General features: G+C 45.5%; 1 protein-coding gene across 2 annotated transcripts in view; it reads left to right on the forward strand.

Annotated features, from left to right (window-relative positions):
- SFTPB (surfactant protein B) overlaps window positions 1–15,000 on the forward strand; it is a 25,068-nt gene that overhangs the window by 9,104 nt on the left and 964 nt on the right. Inside the window, exons 3-10 of one of the 2 annotated variants that reach the window (XM_075601823.1) lie at window positions 2,325–2,396; window positions 5,337–5,462; window positions 7,213–7,368; window positions 11,768–11,854; window positions 12,320–12,503; window positions 13,078–13,238; window positions 14,621–14,701; window positions 14,940–15,000. The exon at window positions 14,940–15,000 is cut by the window's right edge and continues 47 nt beyond it. In XM_075601823.1, the coding sequence (XP_075457938.1) occupies window positions 2,325–2,396; window positions 5,337–5,462; window positions 7,213–7,368; window positions 11,768–11,854; window positions 12,320–12,503; window positions 13,078–13,238; window positions 14,621–14,701; window positions 14,940–15,000 (928 nt within the window). The remainder of the gene's footprint in view (window positions 1–2,324; window positions 2,397–5,336; window positions 5,463–7,212; window positions 7,369–11,767; window positions 11,855–12,319; window positions 12,504–13,077; window positions 13,239–14,620; window positions 14,702–14,939) is intronic. The other variant, XM_075601825.1, reaches the window with a different exon arrangement.

Raw genomic sequence — 15,000 nt, forward strand, 5'->3', positions numbered from 1 at the left:
AAACGGCTAAGTCTGAAACAGTAAAAAGGGTAAGTCCATATCTCCGGTTCTGCGAGGACCAGAGGGCTGGGATTTGGGTCGCATGTAGCCACGGTTCCGGCATGAATGCATGACCATTTCCAGCCCTCTCCAAACAACCAGACTGAGTATGGACAAATGTAAAGATTGGTGATTTTCCCATAGCCGTCAATGGCGGTGTTTCCCCATTGAAAGGCTATGGCGGAGAAGTCCCATAGACTGCAATGGCGGAGTTTCCCCATTGAAAGTCTATGGCGGCGGAACCCATTGATTTCAATGGGGAAAGAGTGAAAAGCAGAGATTCATTTTTAAAGGGAAGAATCCTGTATTTAAAAAGTGTTTTAACCTGCATTGGTGTATCTCCGGTTCTGGGGGTCACAGGGAGCTGAAACTTGGCCACTATGTAGAACCCCCTCCGGCATGAGGGATTGGCAAGTATCGGCCCACTGGACCCAACAGATCTGATTATTTTGATATGTGTAGATATTAAACTATGAATTGTATTTTGGGTCTGGGATAAAAACTCAGAGCCCATCTGGTATGGTAATGTCCAGGATAGCAGACCAAATGGTCTATCATAAACTCTTGATCAAAGACTACCCCACCCTGCTTGTGTATGCGAGCACAATGGAATGCAGGACATGGATACTTGATACTAAGTGCTGTAATTTACACTTGGGAACAAAAGGCATCCTGGCCAAGCTAGACTTGAAGACGCCAGGCTTGTGGGAGGGGGACTGAGAAATTAAGCCCCCTGATTAGAATAATATCCACCCAGTGGGCAGGTATTATGGTGCCCCTCAGGTGAGGTGACAAGGAGAGATTGGGTGCAGGTAATTGTTCTCCAATGGCCTGCACTCAATAATAAGGTATAGCCTGGAGATTGCATATAAACCAGTGTCCAGCCTATCCTCAGTTGTTAGTCGTGTTATTCGTGTGCTTCGTGTATCTTCGTGATTGCTGATGAATTGCTAATTCTGTTACCCGATTACTTCATCATCCCCATTCCAAACCTAAGTAAGTGTCTATATTTTGCATGTTATTTGTATATCTTGTGTGTTCACCCTCTTTAAGGAATAAACTCTAATTTATCATATCTAAGCCATGTTCAATTCAACCCAGTTATATTTTTGGTGTGTATATTATAACCTTGTCATAAGTTACCGTAACACCCGCGTGTCCGCCTCCAGCCATGGCATCCGCAGTCTCGGGCCCCCCCCCAAGCTGCCCACCTCCTACACCCCCCTCCCCCCACCCGCCCATCTCCCGCGCCCCCCCCCCCTCGAGCCTACCAAAGCCGCCCACCTCTTGTGCCCCCAGAGCCTACCTCCCGCCCCGGGCAGGAGTCGCGAGGATATAAGGGGCAGGGGGGGAAGCGTCTGGCGGGGCAGGAAGAAGCACCCACCCGGTCAATAATACAAAAGAGAGAAAAGTTGCGCCAAAAGTGGGTCAAGGTCAGTCACCTACCCAGTCACTCAGTCAGCCACACACCCAAAAGGTCACTCCGTCACCCACCCAGTCACTCACCCTGTCACCCACCCAGTCACTAACCCAGTCTCCCACCCAGTCAGTCAAAGCCCAGTCACCCACCCACCTACCCTCCCAGTCACTCCGTCACCCACCCAGTCACCCACCCACCCAGTCAGTCAAAGCCCAGTCACCCACCCACCTACCCTCCCAGTCACTCAGTAACCCACCCACCCAGTCAAACAGAGCCCTGTCACCCACCCACTCCGTCACCCACCCAGTCACTCACTCACCCACCCACCCACCCAGTCAGTCAAAGCCCAGTCACCCACCCACCTACCCTCCAAGTCACTCCATCACCCACCCACCTACCCTCCCAGTCACTCAGTCACCCACCCACCCAGTCAAACAGAGCCCAGTCACCCACCCACCCCGTCACCCACCCACCCACTCCGTCACCCACCCACTCCGTCACCCACCCAGTCACTCCGTCATACCCAGTCACTCACCCACCCAGTCACTCACTCACCCACTCATCCACCTAGTCACTCGCTCGCTCACCCACCCAGTCACTCACCCACCCAGGCAGGCAGGCAGGCAGTCATCTGTCTTTTGTTGAAAATATAAAAATAAAAGATTGCATTATAATGTTTTTTTCTGTATTACAATAAGAAGAAAACAGTTAAGTAAAAGTTGCTCGCTAAAAAATATTTTTTCGTGGTAGGTGCGCTATGGGTTGGGGGGGTGGGGGGCCCTGCTCCTTTTATTTGTCCTGGGCCCCATGAATCCTGTTGGCGGCTCTGCACACACTCACCCTTCTTTCTCTATGTCACTCGCAGGACAACCTGTGCATGGAGTGTAAGCAGATTGTGACAAACCTACTGAACATTGTGAAGGAAGCACCCATTCAGGTAACAAGGACAGTAACAGTAACAGGAGAGGTGTTACAAATAACAAGGAGAGCTTCACCTGGCTGAGTGCTTTCATTTAGGAGAAAACAAATTAGACTTAAGTAACAGAATGCTCCTTGCTGAGCAGGTATTTGGGAGTGAAGTACAGTATACAAAAGGTGCACAGACACGATACGTTTGAGAGATGGTCACAAAAAGGGAAAGTCTCTGTATATTGCACTCAGATGAATGAAGAATTAGTGGTAAGAATATAACATTTTACTTTTCATAGACAACGTTAAAATTAAGTCAAATTGTAGAACATGAACTTTACGGTGAATGAATATATACAGTGAAGCAAACTAAATAAAAACTGTGTACATAAAACAAGGGCTAAGGTGAAAAAGTGTTTTGGATATTGTGTACAATGTCGTATAAACCCCAAAACTGTATGGACAATATTGGCTGACGGTTATGACCACTAATGTTGTGGATAAAGCCCACTCCTAGTATAGTGGATCAAGCCCACAAGTAGATCTAAATAAAGCTACAAGAAAATAGGTAGCCGGCGCATCAAAAACAGATAAATCCTTTTATGAATGTATATATCTCCGCCTCGACCTCTGCACTGTCTAAGGTATTTATGCAGCATCCCTTGCAGGGGACAGGGACTAGTACCTAGTGCTCACAGGCTCATATATATATATATATATATATATATATATATATATATATATATATATATATATAGTGGTTGACAAATCACCAAAAAATCTACTCGCCACACAAAAAAGCTTCTTGGTCCAATATTTACTCGCCCGGGGGTTAAATCCACTCGCCCGGGGCGAGCAAATGTATAGGTTTGTCGAACACTGTGTATATGCCCTCAGGGGTAACTCACCGTTTGGCTTTTCAGTGCGGTCTTTGTGATTCTTCCAGGTGGCGTGCTGATCCACCAGACAAGATGACCAGGGCAAAATGGGAAAAAGCAGCGCACTGCCAAAAAAGCAGGAGGCGGTGTAAGGCACCTTGATAAAGGGCACACGGCCCGAAACGCATTGGTGTGGTGCTTTCGGTGCTACCAAGGAGCTATGTTTGATCCCATTATGGAATAAATTTCTCTATTTTACTTGTGAGCCTCCTCCTGCTTTTTTGGCAGTGCGCTGCCTTTTTCCCATTTTTTCCTAAATAAAGCTACACTCAATTATGAACAGTGTAGGGTAACCGGGGTCTCTGTCCTCTGATGCGGAAGTGTATATGTATATACCGTAGTCCTCGATTCTAAGATGCACCTTTTTTCCCATTTACACGTGTGAAATTGGGATGCGTCTTAGAATCGATGTTTTAAAAAAGAAAAAAACTAGGGGGCGCATACCTAAAGCTGGTGTCATTGGTAGCTGGTTGAAGTGCTGGCTGTGTCTCCCATTGGCCACCCAGCGTGACTGACAGCTGTCTGCCCCCCCCCGTGGGACAATCACCTGGGCGGTGCAGCTACAGAAGTGCCGCCGGATGCATCTCCCATTCCTCCCAGCCCCCGCGTGCGACTATCAGCTGTCCAGCGGGGTGGTAGAAGTGTGTGTGTCTCTATGTCTCTGCGTGTGTGTCTCTCGGTGTCTCTGTGTGTGCGTGTCTGTGTGTCTGTGTGTGTGTGTGTCTGTGTGTGTCTGTGTGTGTGTGTGTGTTTCTGTCTGTGTGTGTGTGTGTGTCTGTCTGTGTCTGTGTGTCTGTAGGTGTGTGTGTCTCTGTATTGTGTCTGTGTGTGTGTGTATCTCTCTGTGTGTGACCACCCCCCTCCGTGTGAACTGCAGAAGGTGCAGAGGGAGCTGTGTGTCTGTGTATGTTTGTGTCTGTGTCCCTCCATTCTCTCCCTCCCCCCTTCCCTCCACTCTCCTTGCCCCCATTCTCTCCCTTCCCCCTTCCCTCCCTTCCCCCTTCCTCCATTCTCTCCCTCCCCCTTCCCTCCCATCCATCCTCTCTACGCTCATCCGATATACTTTCTCTCTCTCCCCATTCTGTGTCTGTCTTTCTCTAGTGTAGATAAATGTATACTATTGTCTGCTAGCTAATAAACAAAATTCTGCACATTTAATATAGTGGGTTTTTTTCCCCAAAATTTTTTTTTAAATTAAATCAAGGGTGTGTCTTAGAATCGAGGAAATAGGGTATATATTGTATCAAGTAGAACGGGAGATATATATATATATATATATATATATATATATATATATATAGATATATATAGATATATCTATAGAGAGTAGTTATACAGTATTTAAAATAAGTAGACTGCTGATATATAGTTCAATCAGGAAAGATATGAGCAGACTAGTAAATGTAATCTCATGCAGGATAGAACAGAGCCAAATATCTCAAATAAACAGCTGATGTAGTAATCTGTTATTAAGGCAGTATATATTGAGTCTGTATTTTTCCCAGTGAAGTTCACAGAGGGCAGAGTCCAGCATGTGCTGCAGAAAAATATTAGGTCAGTATAGAAGCTGTTACAAGAGACCATAGCAGTGTGCAGGTCGACAGTATAGAGGACTCTGAATGAGGCTGCTGTGACGTTAGTGAGATATATACACAAGCTCTATTCTGTCTAATATCTCTTCTGATCTGGCGAGACCATAACTAACTGTTCAGTGAGCTGCGGTATTCAACAGTATCTATAATGTAGCCAGAGGCTCTAAGAGTAAAGTTTCCAACAACCAGTAATCAGTCGGTCTATCAGCCAAACGGAGCGGTTGTTACTATGTATTGTGCCCTTGGTTTAGACACAGTCACGTCAGAACGGCGACCTGTTGCGCGTTTCGTGTCATATGACGCTAGCAAAAAAATTAGACAGTCTTGAAAGAGGCATTCCCATCTGAGTATTTGGAGGTACTGATCCTTTCATACTCTATTAACAATATTAGACTGTAAGCGTGTATATCATTAACCTGTATATAATTCTCTCTGTAGGATGCCATCAAACAGTTCCTCAACAAGGAGTGCAGCTACCTCCCTGTCTCCAGCCTGGTCACACCGTGTCACCTGCTGGTAGAACAGTACCAAGGGGTCCTGATTACCCTTCTGGAAAACCAAATAGTGAGTGTCAGCCTCCTGAGGGGGTCATCTGGAGGCAAAAGGGGACAATTAGAGAGCAAGCTCTTCAGGCCAGGAATACTACTGTTACTACTGTAATTCTCCTTGCCCAGCTCTAAAGGAGTTACATCGAGTTGGATATATATATATATATATATATATATATATATATATATATATATATATATATATTATACACAAATGTAAATACATATATATATATATACATTGCTGTGCTCAGTCTCTCATACCTTTTCAGGGTGCTGGGTCCGTGCAGGCTGGGCGTGGATATGCAGATAGAATAAGGATGGGGGCCAGGCACTTTTATAGTACAATCAAGAGCTTTAGTCACATCTGTTTATAATGCTCGCCATATAAAAGACAGACTTCACTGCAGACAGATATTACCTGGTGGCAAACAATATGGGTGCTCCTTGCTTCTTCCTCTGGTAGCACTCACTCCTACACTGGGGAGTTACGATTGCTTGTCTCCCTTAGTAATAGTTAGATTGACAATCTCCTGCATAGCATCAATAATACCCCATCAAAAATGGGCACCTGCTGCGAATACACACTGCTTTGTGGGATCAGTATCACCTTATTGTGTCCTGCATACTTTGTCCTTGCATATTGGATCAGGAGGTTTTCCAAGGACCTGCCAGTGGTCCTATTATGCTCTGGAGTTACTACTCTGAGAACTCCTACTAAGCATTTGCTCACTCCTCTTCTGGAATGAGAACAATCTTGAACCATTACTATAGGTGCTAACAATATACAGTAGGCCACGTTCCTTAACTGAAAACAATAAACAGGGACAGGACACTCTTAAAATACATATCTATACACTTAAACCTAGTTACAATACTCACGGTGAGGCCCTTTGCCAGACCTCTGAGGAACCAGCTTCTAGAACATTGGGTGGAGCAGTGGCGGATTTCCCATTAGGCCTGGACCTATGGTGTAAAAATTTTGGGGCGGCAAAAATGTCCGCCCCCATATACTTTTGCCACGCTCTCGGGCCTGATAGAAAGTCATTTAGCTGTTGCAGCCGCGTCCTTAACTTCCTCCCTCTTCCTTCTGGACTGCAGCATCAAATGACACCGCAGACATCACCAACGTGACGACACATGGCGTCTCGTTGCTATGGCAACGCAGCATCGCAACGTCAAATTATGTCATGACGTCTCATTACCATGGCAATGCAACGATGTACGACGTCTCGTTGGTGTTGTCTACGGCGTCATTTCACGCTGCGATCTGGGAGGAGGGGGCGACAGCAAGGAGGCGGCCACAACAGCCAAGTACCATGGGGTGACGGATTTTCAAATCTGCCGCTGGGGTGAAGCTATATATACCCTTCTATCTCCAATGACATCACTGGTCACAAGACCTGCAAGGGAGTGGCAATCCCTTCAGCACAGTCATCCTACATCACATGATGGGGAGGGGCAATACCAGAGTGATACCAACCACTACACTATATATAAAATCGCACACTCGCCTTCTCTGTTTGTGCATGTGTGTAAAAATGTAATGGATGATTGGAAAAAGTGTAAACGGATAAATAAATATCTGTCTTATAAGCATGGTCTGCATTGTAAAGTAATTAGATTGTAAGTTCTGCAGGTTAGAATTTCCCTTCTCCTGTATGTCTGGTGCTCCTATCCCTGCATTGTATCTGCATTAGATTACAAGCTCTGCAGGGGAGTAATTTTCTCCATAAATGTGTGGATCCCCGCATTACTATTTACAGAAACCTGACGCTATCTGCTCCTCACTGAGCCTGTGCCACGCTGACCAATCAGAGCCCGGGAACCCGGAGCTGCTGACCAATCAGATCCTGGAGAAACTCCTACCCTTTGTCCAAGAGAATTTATACAATCTCCATTCAAGCACAACCCAGGAGCAGGTATATACACATAAATCCATATTTTATTGATAAAAGGATCTTTGCTTACAGTAAATTACACATTATTGCGCCTCCTTCGAATCTGGAATCTCCTCTGTGTGTGCGTGTATGTATGCTGCACTTATGTGTACAGTATATACCACTAGAAGTGCATACAGTGCTGTGGATAATATATATAGATATAGATATATACAGTGGTTGACAAATCACCAAAAAATCTACTCGCCACCTAGTACCAAACGTGTGCTGCTTGGGCCAATATTTACTCGCCGGGGGTTAAATCCACTCGCCCGGGGCGAGCAAATGTATAGGTTTGTCGAACACTGGATAGATATATATATATATATATATATATATATATATATACATATATATATATATATATATATATATATACATGTAGAGGTATCAGTACCGTGTTAGCCGAGCTTCAATAATCCAAAAATAAATAGATGATACCGTTCTGTGGCTAACGAAATGCTTTTATTTGTGCGAGCTTTCGAGATACACTGATCTCTTCTTCCGGCGATGTTACAATGAATGAAGCAAGGATTACTTAAAAACAGTGTCTCTTGGAATGTTATCTGTGCTTGTCCTTCCCCCGGTGTGGATGTGTTTTATGGCTAGAGGTGTCAAAGGGTAACTGAAAGCAAGTGAAGAAAGAGTGTGTATGTGTATCAGTGTGAATAAAAATGAATGGAGAGCCCACAGTATAAACAGTGCTCTACACAAGGTGTGTGTGGAGTGAGAGGGATATAAATGGTGTGGGTGGGTGTGGAAATGTGAGAGTTTGTAGCACAACTAAAAGTGTGTGTGGATACTATGTGGTCCCTATTGGTGTATATGGATGGAAAAATAAGGAGTATTAGTATGTGTGAGAGACAGCTGTGTGTGCATACATATAGCACAGTATGTACAGACATGGCCTTTAGCGCTCATGGGAAGAGAGTTCGCTAGTGTCAGTAATGACTCATAAAATTTCGATCTCTGTTTAGGCCACTGCTAAGTGTCCCGAACAGTTGCATAAATTTGTATTCATGCAACCGTCTCTCTTTCGGGGTTTTAAGATTACCTTTGAGTATGGCAACCCTCAGATCGTTCATCTTATGGCCAGAGTCAGAGAAATGTTCGCCAACAGGACTGTCTCTTGTTCCGCGTGTGATGCTGTGGCGATGCAGGTTCATTCTCTTGTTTAGCCCCTGTCCTGTCTCACCTATGTAGTAGCAGCCCCCTGGGCATTTCATGCACATGATGAGGTACACGACATTGCTGGAGGAACAGGTGAACCCTCCTCTGATTTTGTATTCCCGATTCTTGTGTGGTATTTGTATTGTGTCCGCTGTGTAGAGCATTGCGCAGGTTTTGCATCTTGGGTCCTGGCATGGTTTTGTCCCGCATTCAGTTGTACTGCTGAATACTTTACTCCTCACCATAATATTCTTGAGATTATGGGGTTGTCTGTATGATAATAAGGGTGCTTCAGGGAAGACCTGTTGCAGTCTTGTATCGTCCTGGAGGATGGGTTGTAGTTTCCTGGCGATCTTGCGTAGGGCTCCTAGGTGTGGGTTATATGTGACCACCAAAGGAACCCTGTCGCTTGTCTCCTTCTGTTTGTATTCAAGGAGATCACTTCTTGGTATTCTGGTGGCTTTGTGAATTTGCTGGTCTACAATTCTGTGGTTATATCCACGGTTTATAAAGTCTGATCTGAAGGCTTTAATCCGCTGGTCTCTGTCTGCTGTGTCGGAGCATATCCGGTTGTATCGTATGGCTTGACTGTAGATGGTTGGTTGCATGTTTGGTGTGTGTCGGGTGGAAGCTGTTGTCCCTCAAATAGCTGGCTCTGTCTGTAGGTTTGCGGTATACAGAAGTCTGTAGTTGGTTGTTCTTTATAGTAATGGTGGTGTCTAGAAAATGTACTTCATCCGGGGAATGGGTGAGTTTGAGGTTGATGGTCGGGTGGAAAGTGGATGTCATCGATGTAGCGAAGGTATGTAAGGGGTTTCAAGTGACAGGTGGACAGAAAGTCACTTTCCACTTTTGCGCAGAACAGATTGGCATACTGTGACGCCATCCGAGTACCCATAGCGGTCCCGGTTGTCTGGAGGTATGTGTCATTTCCAAATGTGAAGTAGTTATGGGTCAGAATAAATTCAATGCATTTAGTCACTGTCTCTGTGACCTTGAGAAAGGTCCTGTGTCAAGGACCGAAACGTCGGGTTTATGTGCCTTTTTCTACTGAATACACGCTTTTCTGTACCTTCTGAGTGTGCTGTCTCCTTCTTGCCTTGTGATCTTGGGATTCTGGATTTACTCGGTAAGGAACCTATCTATGCATCATTTGTATGGGACAAGCACCCATTTCCTATTTTACGTGTGTGCCATCTGTCTATATTTTATATATATATATGTAATCTTAAAACCCCGAAAGAGAGACGGTTGCATGAATACAAATTTATGCAACTGTTCGGGACACTTAGCAGTGGCCTAAACAGAGATCGAAATTTTATGAGTCATTACTGACAGTAGTGAACTCTCGTCCCATAAGCGCCAAAGGCCATGTCTGTACATACTGTGCTATATGTATGCACACACAGCTGTCTCTCACACATACTAATACTCCTTATTTTTCCATCCCTATACACCAATAGGGACCACTAAGTATCCACACACACTTTTAGTTGTGCTACAAACTCTCACATTTCCACACCCACCCACACCATTTATATCCACTCCCACTCCACACACACCTTGTGTAAAGCACTGTATATACTGTGGGCTCTCCATTCATTTTTATTCACACTGATACACATACACACTCTTTCTTCACTTGCTTTCAGTAACCATTTAACACCTCTAGCCATAAAACACATCCACACCGGGGGAAGGAACAGCACAGATAACATTCCAAGAGACACTGTTTTTAAGTATACCTTTTGCTTCATTCATTGTAACATCGCCGGAAGAAGAGATCAGTGTATCTCGAAAGCTCGCACAAATAAAAGCATTTCGTTAGCCACAGAACGGTATCATCTATTTATTTTTGGATTATTGAAGCTCGGCTAACACGGTACTGATACCTCTACATATATATATATATATATATATATATATATATATATATATATATATATATATACACACACACACACACACACACACACACACACACACACACACACACACACACACACACACACACACACACAGTGTTCGACAAATCCGGTTGCCCGCACGCCCTGGGCGACTGGATTTGACCCTGTGGCGACCTCATGGCAGCGCATGCAATTTTCCCTACTCGCGCTATGAGCCCGCGCTTCTACAGGCATTATTATTTGCCTCCTGCAACTGCAATGGCCGCGCCGCATTGCCATGCCAACATGACGCTCACGCAGCCTCAAGGAGCTGAGGAGGCAGCCGTGGTAGCCGCAGCCGTGGTAGCCGCCCCGCCCCGCTCCTCCTGCCCGACTTCCAGGCCCCCCCCCGCACCTCCCGCCCGGCTTCCAGGCCCCCCCCCGCACCTCCCGCCCGGCTTCCAGGCCCCCCACACCTCTCGTCCGGCTTCCAGGCCCCCCCCGCACAGCTTCCAGGCACCCCCCGCATCTCCCGCCCGGCTTTCAGTCCCCACCGCCCGGCTTTCAGTCCGCACCGCCCGGCTTTCAGTCCCCACCGCCCGGCTTTCAGTCCCCACCGCCCGGCTTTCAGTCCCCACCCCCCGGCTGCCCGACCCACCCGCCCGGCTGCCCGACCCTCCCGCCCGGCTGCCCGCATGTGGAGGACAAGCAAGCCCAGGATGAACTGCACAGGTGTGACCCCTCCCTTCCAATGAATACCCACCCTGTGAGTATGTGTGTGTAGCTTTAAGTTAAATAGGGGTCTGTATCAGTGCTTGATATATGTGATTAGGCATGGTTCAGTGTTATGATTGTGGCATGATTATGTTCATCTGTGCATGCTGATATATGTCCTGGTGGGTTTTCACAACACTTTTTTGTACACAGGTTTGAGTTAACGGTTCTGCCATATCTCTATTTTTGTGATGTCCGGGCCGGTTATTAATCACTATGGGTACATTTGTCCCCATGGTGGTTTCATAGATTAAGGGATTTTTTTGGCATTTTCCCCTCCATTTCTGTATTTTATTTGCTAGTCCCCCTCTTATTTGTCCTTATTTTTGGAGTCCAGCCGTCAGGGTTTCAGTCAGTTTCTTGTTTATTATTTTTCATATGCGCAAAAACTATTTTTTGAGTGTTTTTTATTTTCATTGATCTAATAAATGATCATTATTTTGTATTACATGTCTGAGTGCTTTTCATGAGGTTTCTTTTTTCTTTTTGTGTTTGTATATTCATTCACTGGCAGCGCACACTGTCTTTGGTTTCTCTGTTTGGTGTTACAGGGCACAAGGGGAGACTTGCCGATCCCACTACCTCTCTGCTGGATGTGTCGCTCCTTCATCAGACGTGTTGAATCGACCATACCAAAGGTGACCCTCCCCCTCATCACAATCACACGCAGCCAGCTTAATAACACCCTTTTGTAAAGTAGTCTAACCGTGCTAAAAGCAAAGATTTGCCGGTTGGTTCATCTGGAAATTAATTATAAATTGCATTTCTTTGGGGCCTCTGAATTTATTAATTTATAAAAGTATGTTACCAGGAAAAAATAGATTGAGAATTACCTCTCAATTTCAAGTATGTCCTGGGCACAAAGTAAAGTTTAACAACGTGAACGGAGGAGTTATAGTCAATCTCAAGTGTTATCTTTACCCTTATCCCACCTTGTCCTTACCAGAGAAACAAGAAACAGAATGAGGGGGAGGAAGCACTGACCCTTTAACATGCACAAAGTAGCATTGTGGACATAGCCCTACGTTACATTGCTGCTGGTCCCTGAAGTGGGAGTGCCATAGAATGGACAACACATTGACCCCCTCCTCTGTTTTCCTCAGGATGCCATTGCAAAAGCGGCCTCCAAGCTGTGCCTCTTCTTGCCCGGGAAGATTGCCGGCGTCTGCCAGTGCTTGATTGAGAAATACACAGTCATTATACTGGACACTATACTGGGCAAACTGGGTCCGCAGTTGGTGTGTGGGCTGCTGTTCATGTGCTCCTCAGGGGAGAACTGCGGGGCAGGTGAGAACTCACAAGAGCCACACTGCATTATACTGCCCCAGTGTACTTTATATTGGTGTATTCTGGGCTACCCAGTGCTTTAAGGTTTTATTATTATTGTTTACTTCTGTAGCACCAACCTATTCCACGGCGCGGTACAATGGCGTCATGTATATTACAAACACCGTTGCATACATATAAGGACAAACGAGCACAAAGAAGAAATGAAGGCCCTGGTCGTGAGAGCTTACTATCTATAGGGCCCATGTACTTTATGCTGCGCAATTAAGCTATATACTGCTTTATACTGGGACCATGTCCTTTATATTGGTTTATACTGGACCACACTGATTAATACTGGACTATGAAACTATATAAGGGGATATTGAGATTTATACTTGTTTATACAGTACTAGGCCACACTGCTGTACTCTGGGCGGTGAAGCATTATTCTGGGCCATGTTGCTTTATTTTGGTCTTATACTGGACAACACCGATATATACTGGGATATAAATCATTATACAGAGACATGCTGCTTTACACTGGTTTATAATTGGGTAAAACACTAATTCCCTGCTCTGTCACCCCCTGCAGATTTGCCTGTAATCCCAGTGCTGGCCTCTGAAGTGGCCTGTGACACTTGTCTATCTGTTACCTCCCTGGTTAAACCCACGATGGCCAAAAACGTGACGCAGGAAGAGATAGAAGATGCGCTACTGCGAGCCTGTAGCAACCCAGCACTGGACTGGAACGAGGTGAGAGACGGAGAAGTAGGAGAGAGGCGAGAGGGTGGTAGTTGAGGCAGGCGAGAGGGTGGTACAGGGGGAAATAGGGGGAAGACTATGGGGGTGGAGGTCATCAGAGGGGTGGGGGGATGGGTCAGGGAGAGGAGGATGGGGAATATAGGGCTGCCCGGTGGCTTCTCCAAAAATACTGGACACAATGGTGAAAGGTGCGACGCACTCAAGAGAAACACACACACACACACACACCCTTAACCGCTCTGTGTCATGCTGTTTTCTCCTTTCCTTGGCCCCACCCCCAGGCTCCTGACACCACCTCCTGATTGGTTGCTGCTGGGTAATGCAGCCAATCAGGATGGAGGAAGCTGCCCAGCCTCCTAGCAAAAGCCCTGCTCGGGGAAATCCCATGGCCCCCTCAAGCCGGTCAGATCACTATGTCCAGAGAGATAATACCGAACACATACATGTCCAGTATTACCTGTAATTTCTTTATCGGACAGAGTGTCCAAATACAGGACAGTCCGGTTCAATACTGGACACCTGGCAACCCTATGGAGCAAGGAGTGGTGGTGGGGGGTTCACCATGAGGGCAACCCAGGGGGAGGGTGACTGCAATTCAAGAGTATTACCAGTGTATCTGTTATTTATAGTTACAGACAGAGGTCAGTGCAACATTTCTGTACATTTGCGGCTGCTTGGAAAATGTATAAAACATAATAAATTTAGGCCGCAAATCTCATAAGTGACCAAATTCAACGCCAACATGTAGGTGATCTTTATGCAGGATGTGAAGAACATTGGCGCATTTCCCTCAGATTCATACTAAACATATTAAATGGAGAGTATATAGTAAATATCATTTCGCAGTAAAAAAAAAAAAAAAAAAACTTTTTGCAAACTGGAGCATTTTCACAGCTCTGGGTACAGGGGGATTTGTTAGGAATCAATTCCTGCTCAGATATTCTGCCGCATGTGGTCATTTGTTCTGCAGCTCAATAATCTGCTCCTGGGTATGAGAGATTTTTTTGCAGATTGTAGCATTATTCTGTTTAAATTAAAGATACTGTGCGGGTTCCATGTTTATTTTTTATTTACTACACATTTGACTTATTACAAATACACGTGGCATTAATGCAGACCATTGCGCCTTTACACGGAACATTAATGAGGACCATTGCACCTTTACACTGAATATACACGTAACATTAATGCAGACCATTTCGCCTTTACAAAAAATATACACGGATCATTAATGGGCACCTTTACACGGAACATACACAGAGACTTAATGGAGACCGTTGCTCCTTTACATAGAACATACATGGAACATACATGGGCTGCACTCACACGGACATTGGTGCGTTTACATAATATATTCTCACCTCTATCCTCAGTGTCAGCGCTTCCTTCAGCAACATCAGACAAAACTGTCCCAGCTTCTCCCCAAACCTTGGGACCACAGGACGACCTGCCAGGTATAAACAGACATTGTGGGGCTATTTAATAATGCCAGGAAATTGGTGCAGAATCAGAAGTGTTTGTAATGCTAAAAATGGGGATTATCGCCGTATTCAAGTAGAATGATCAGTGCAAATATATTGTACTAAAACACTAATTTTCATGCAATTTTCGTGACTACACCTATTTGTTTCACGTGACTTATTGTCCTGGTCCTCTACCTGCTGACCCCCCCCCTTTACCTTCTGTCCACAGGAAGTCGGCGCTTGCCCGTCTGGCAATACCGCAGCCCCAGAGGATTCTGGGTGCGCAGATG

The sequence above is a fragment of the Ascaphus truei genome, chromosome 5, assembly GCF_040206685.1.
Source record: "Ascaphus truei isolate aAscTru1 chromosome 5, aAscTru1.hap1, whole genome shotgun sequence".
NCBI classification, from domain to species: domain Eukaryota; kingdom Metazoa; phylum Chordata; class Amphibia; order Anura; family Ascaphidae; genus Ascaphus; species Ascaphus truei.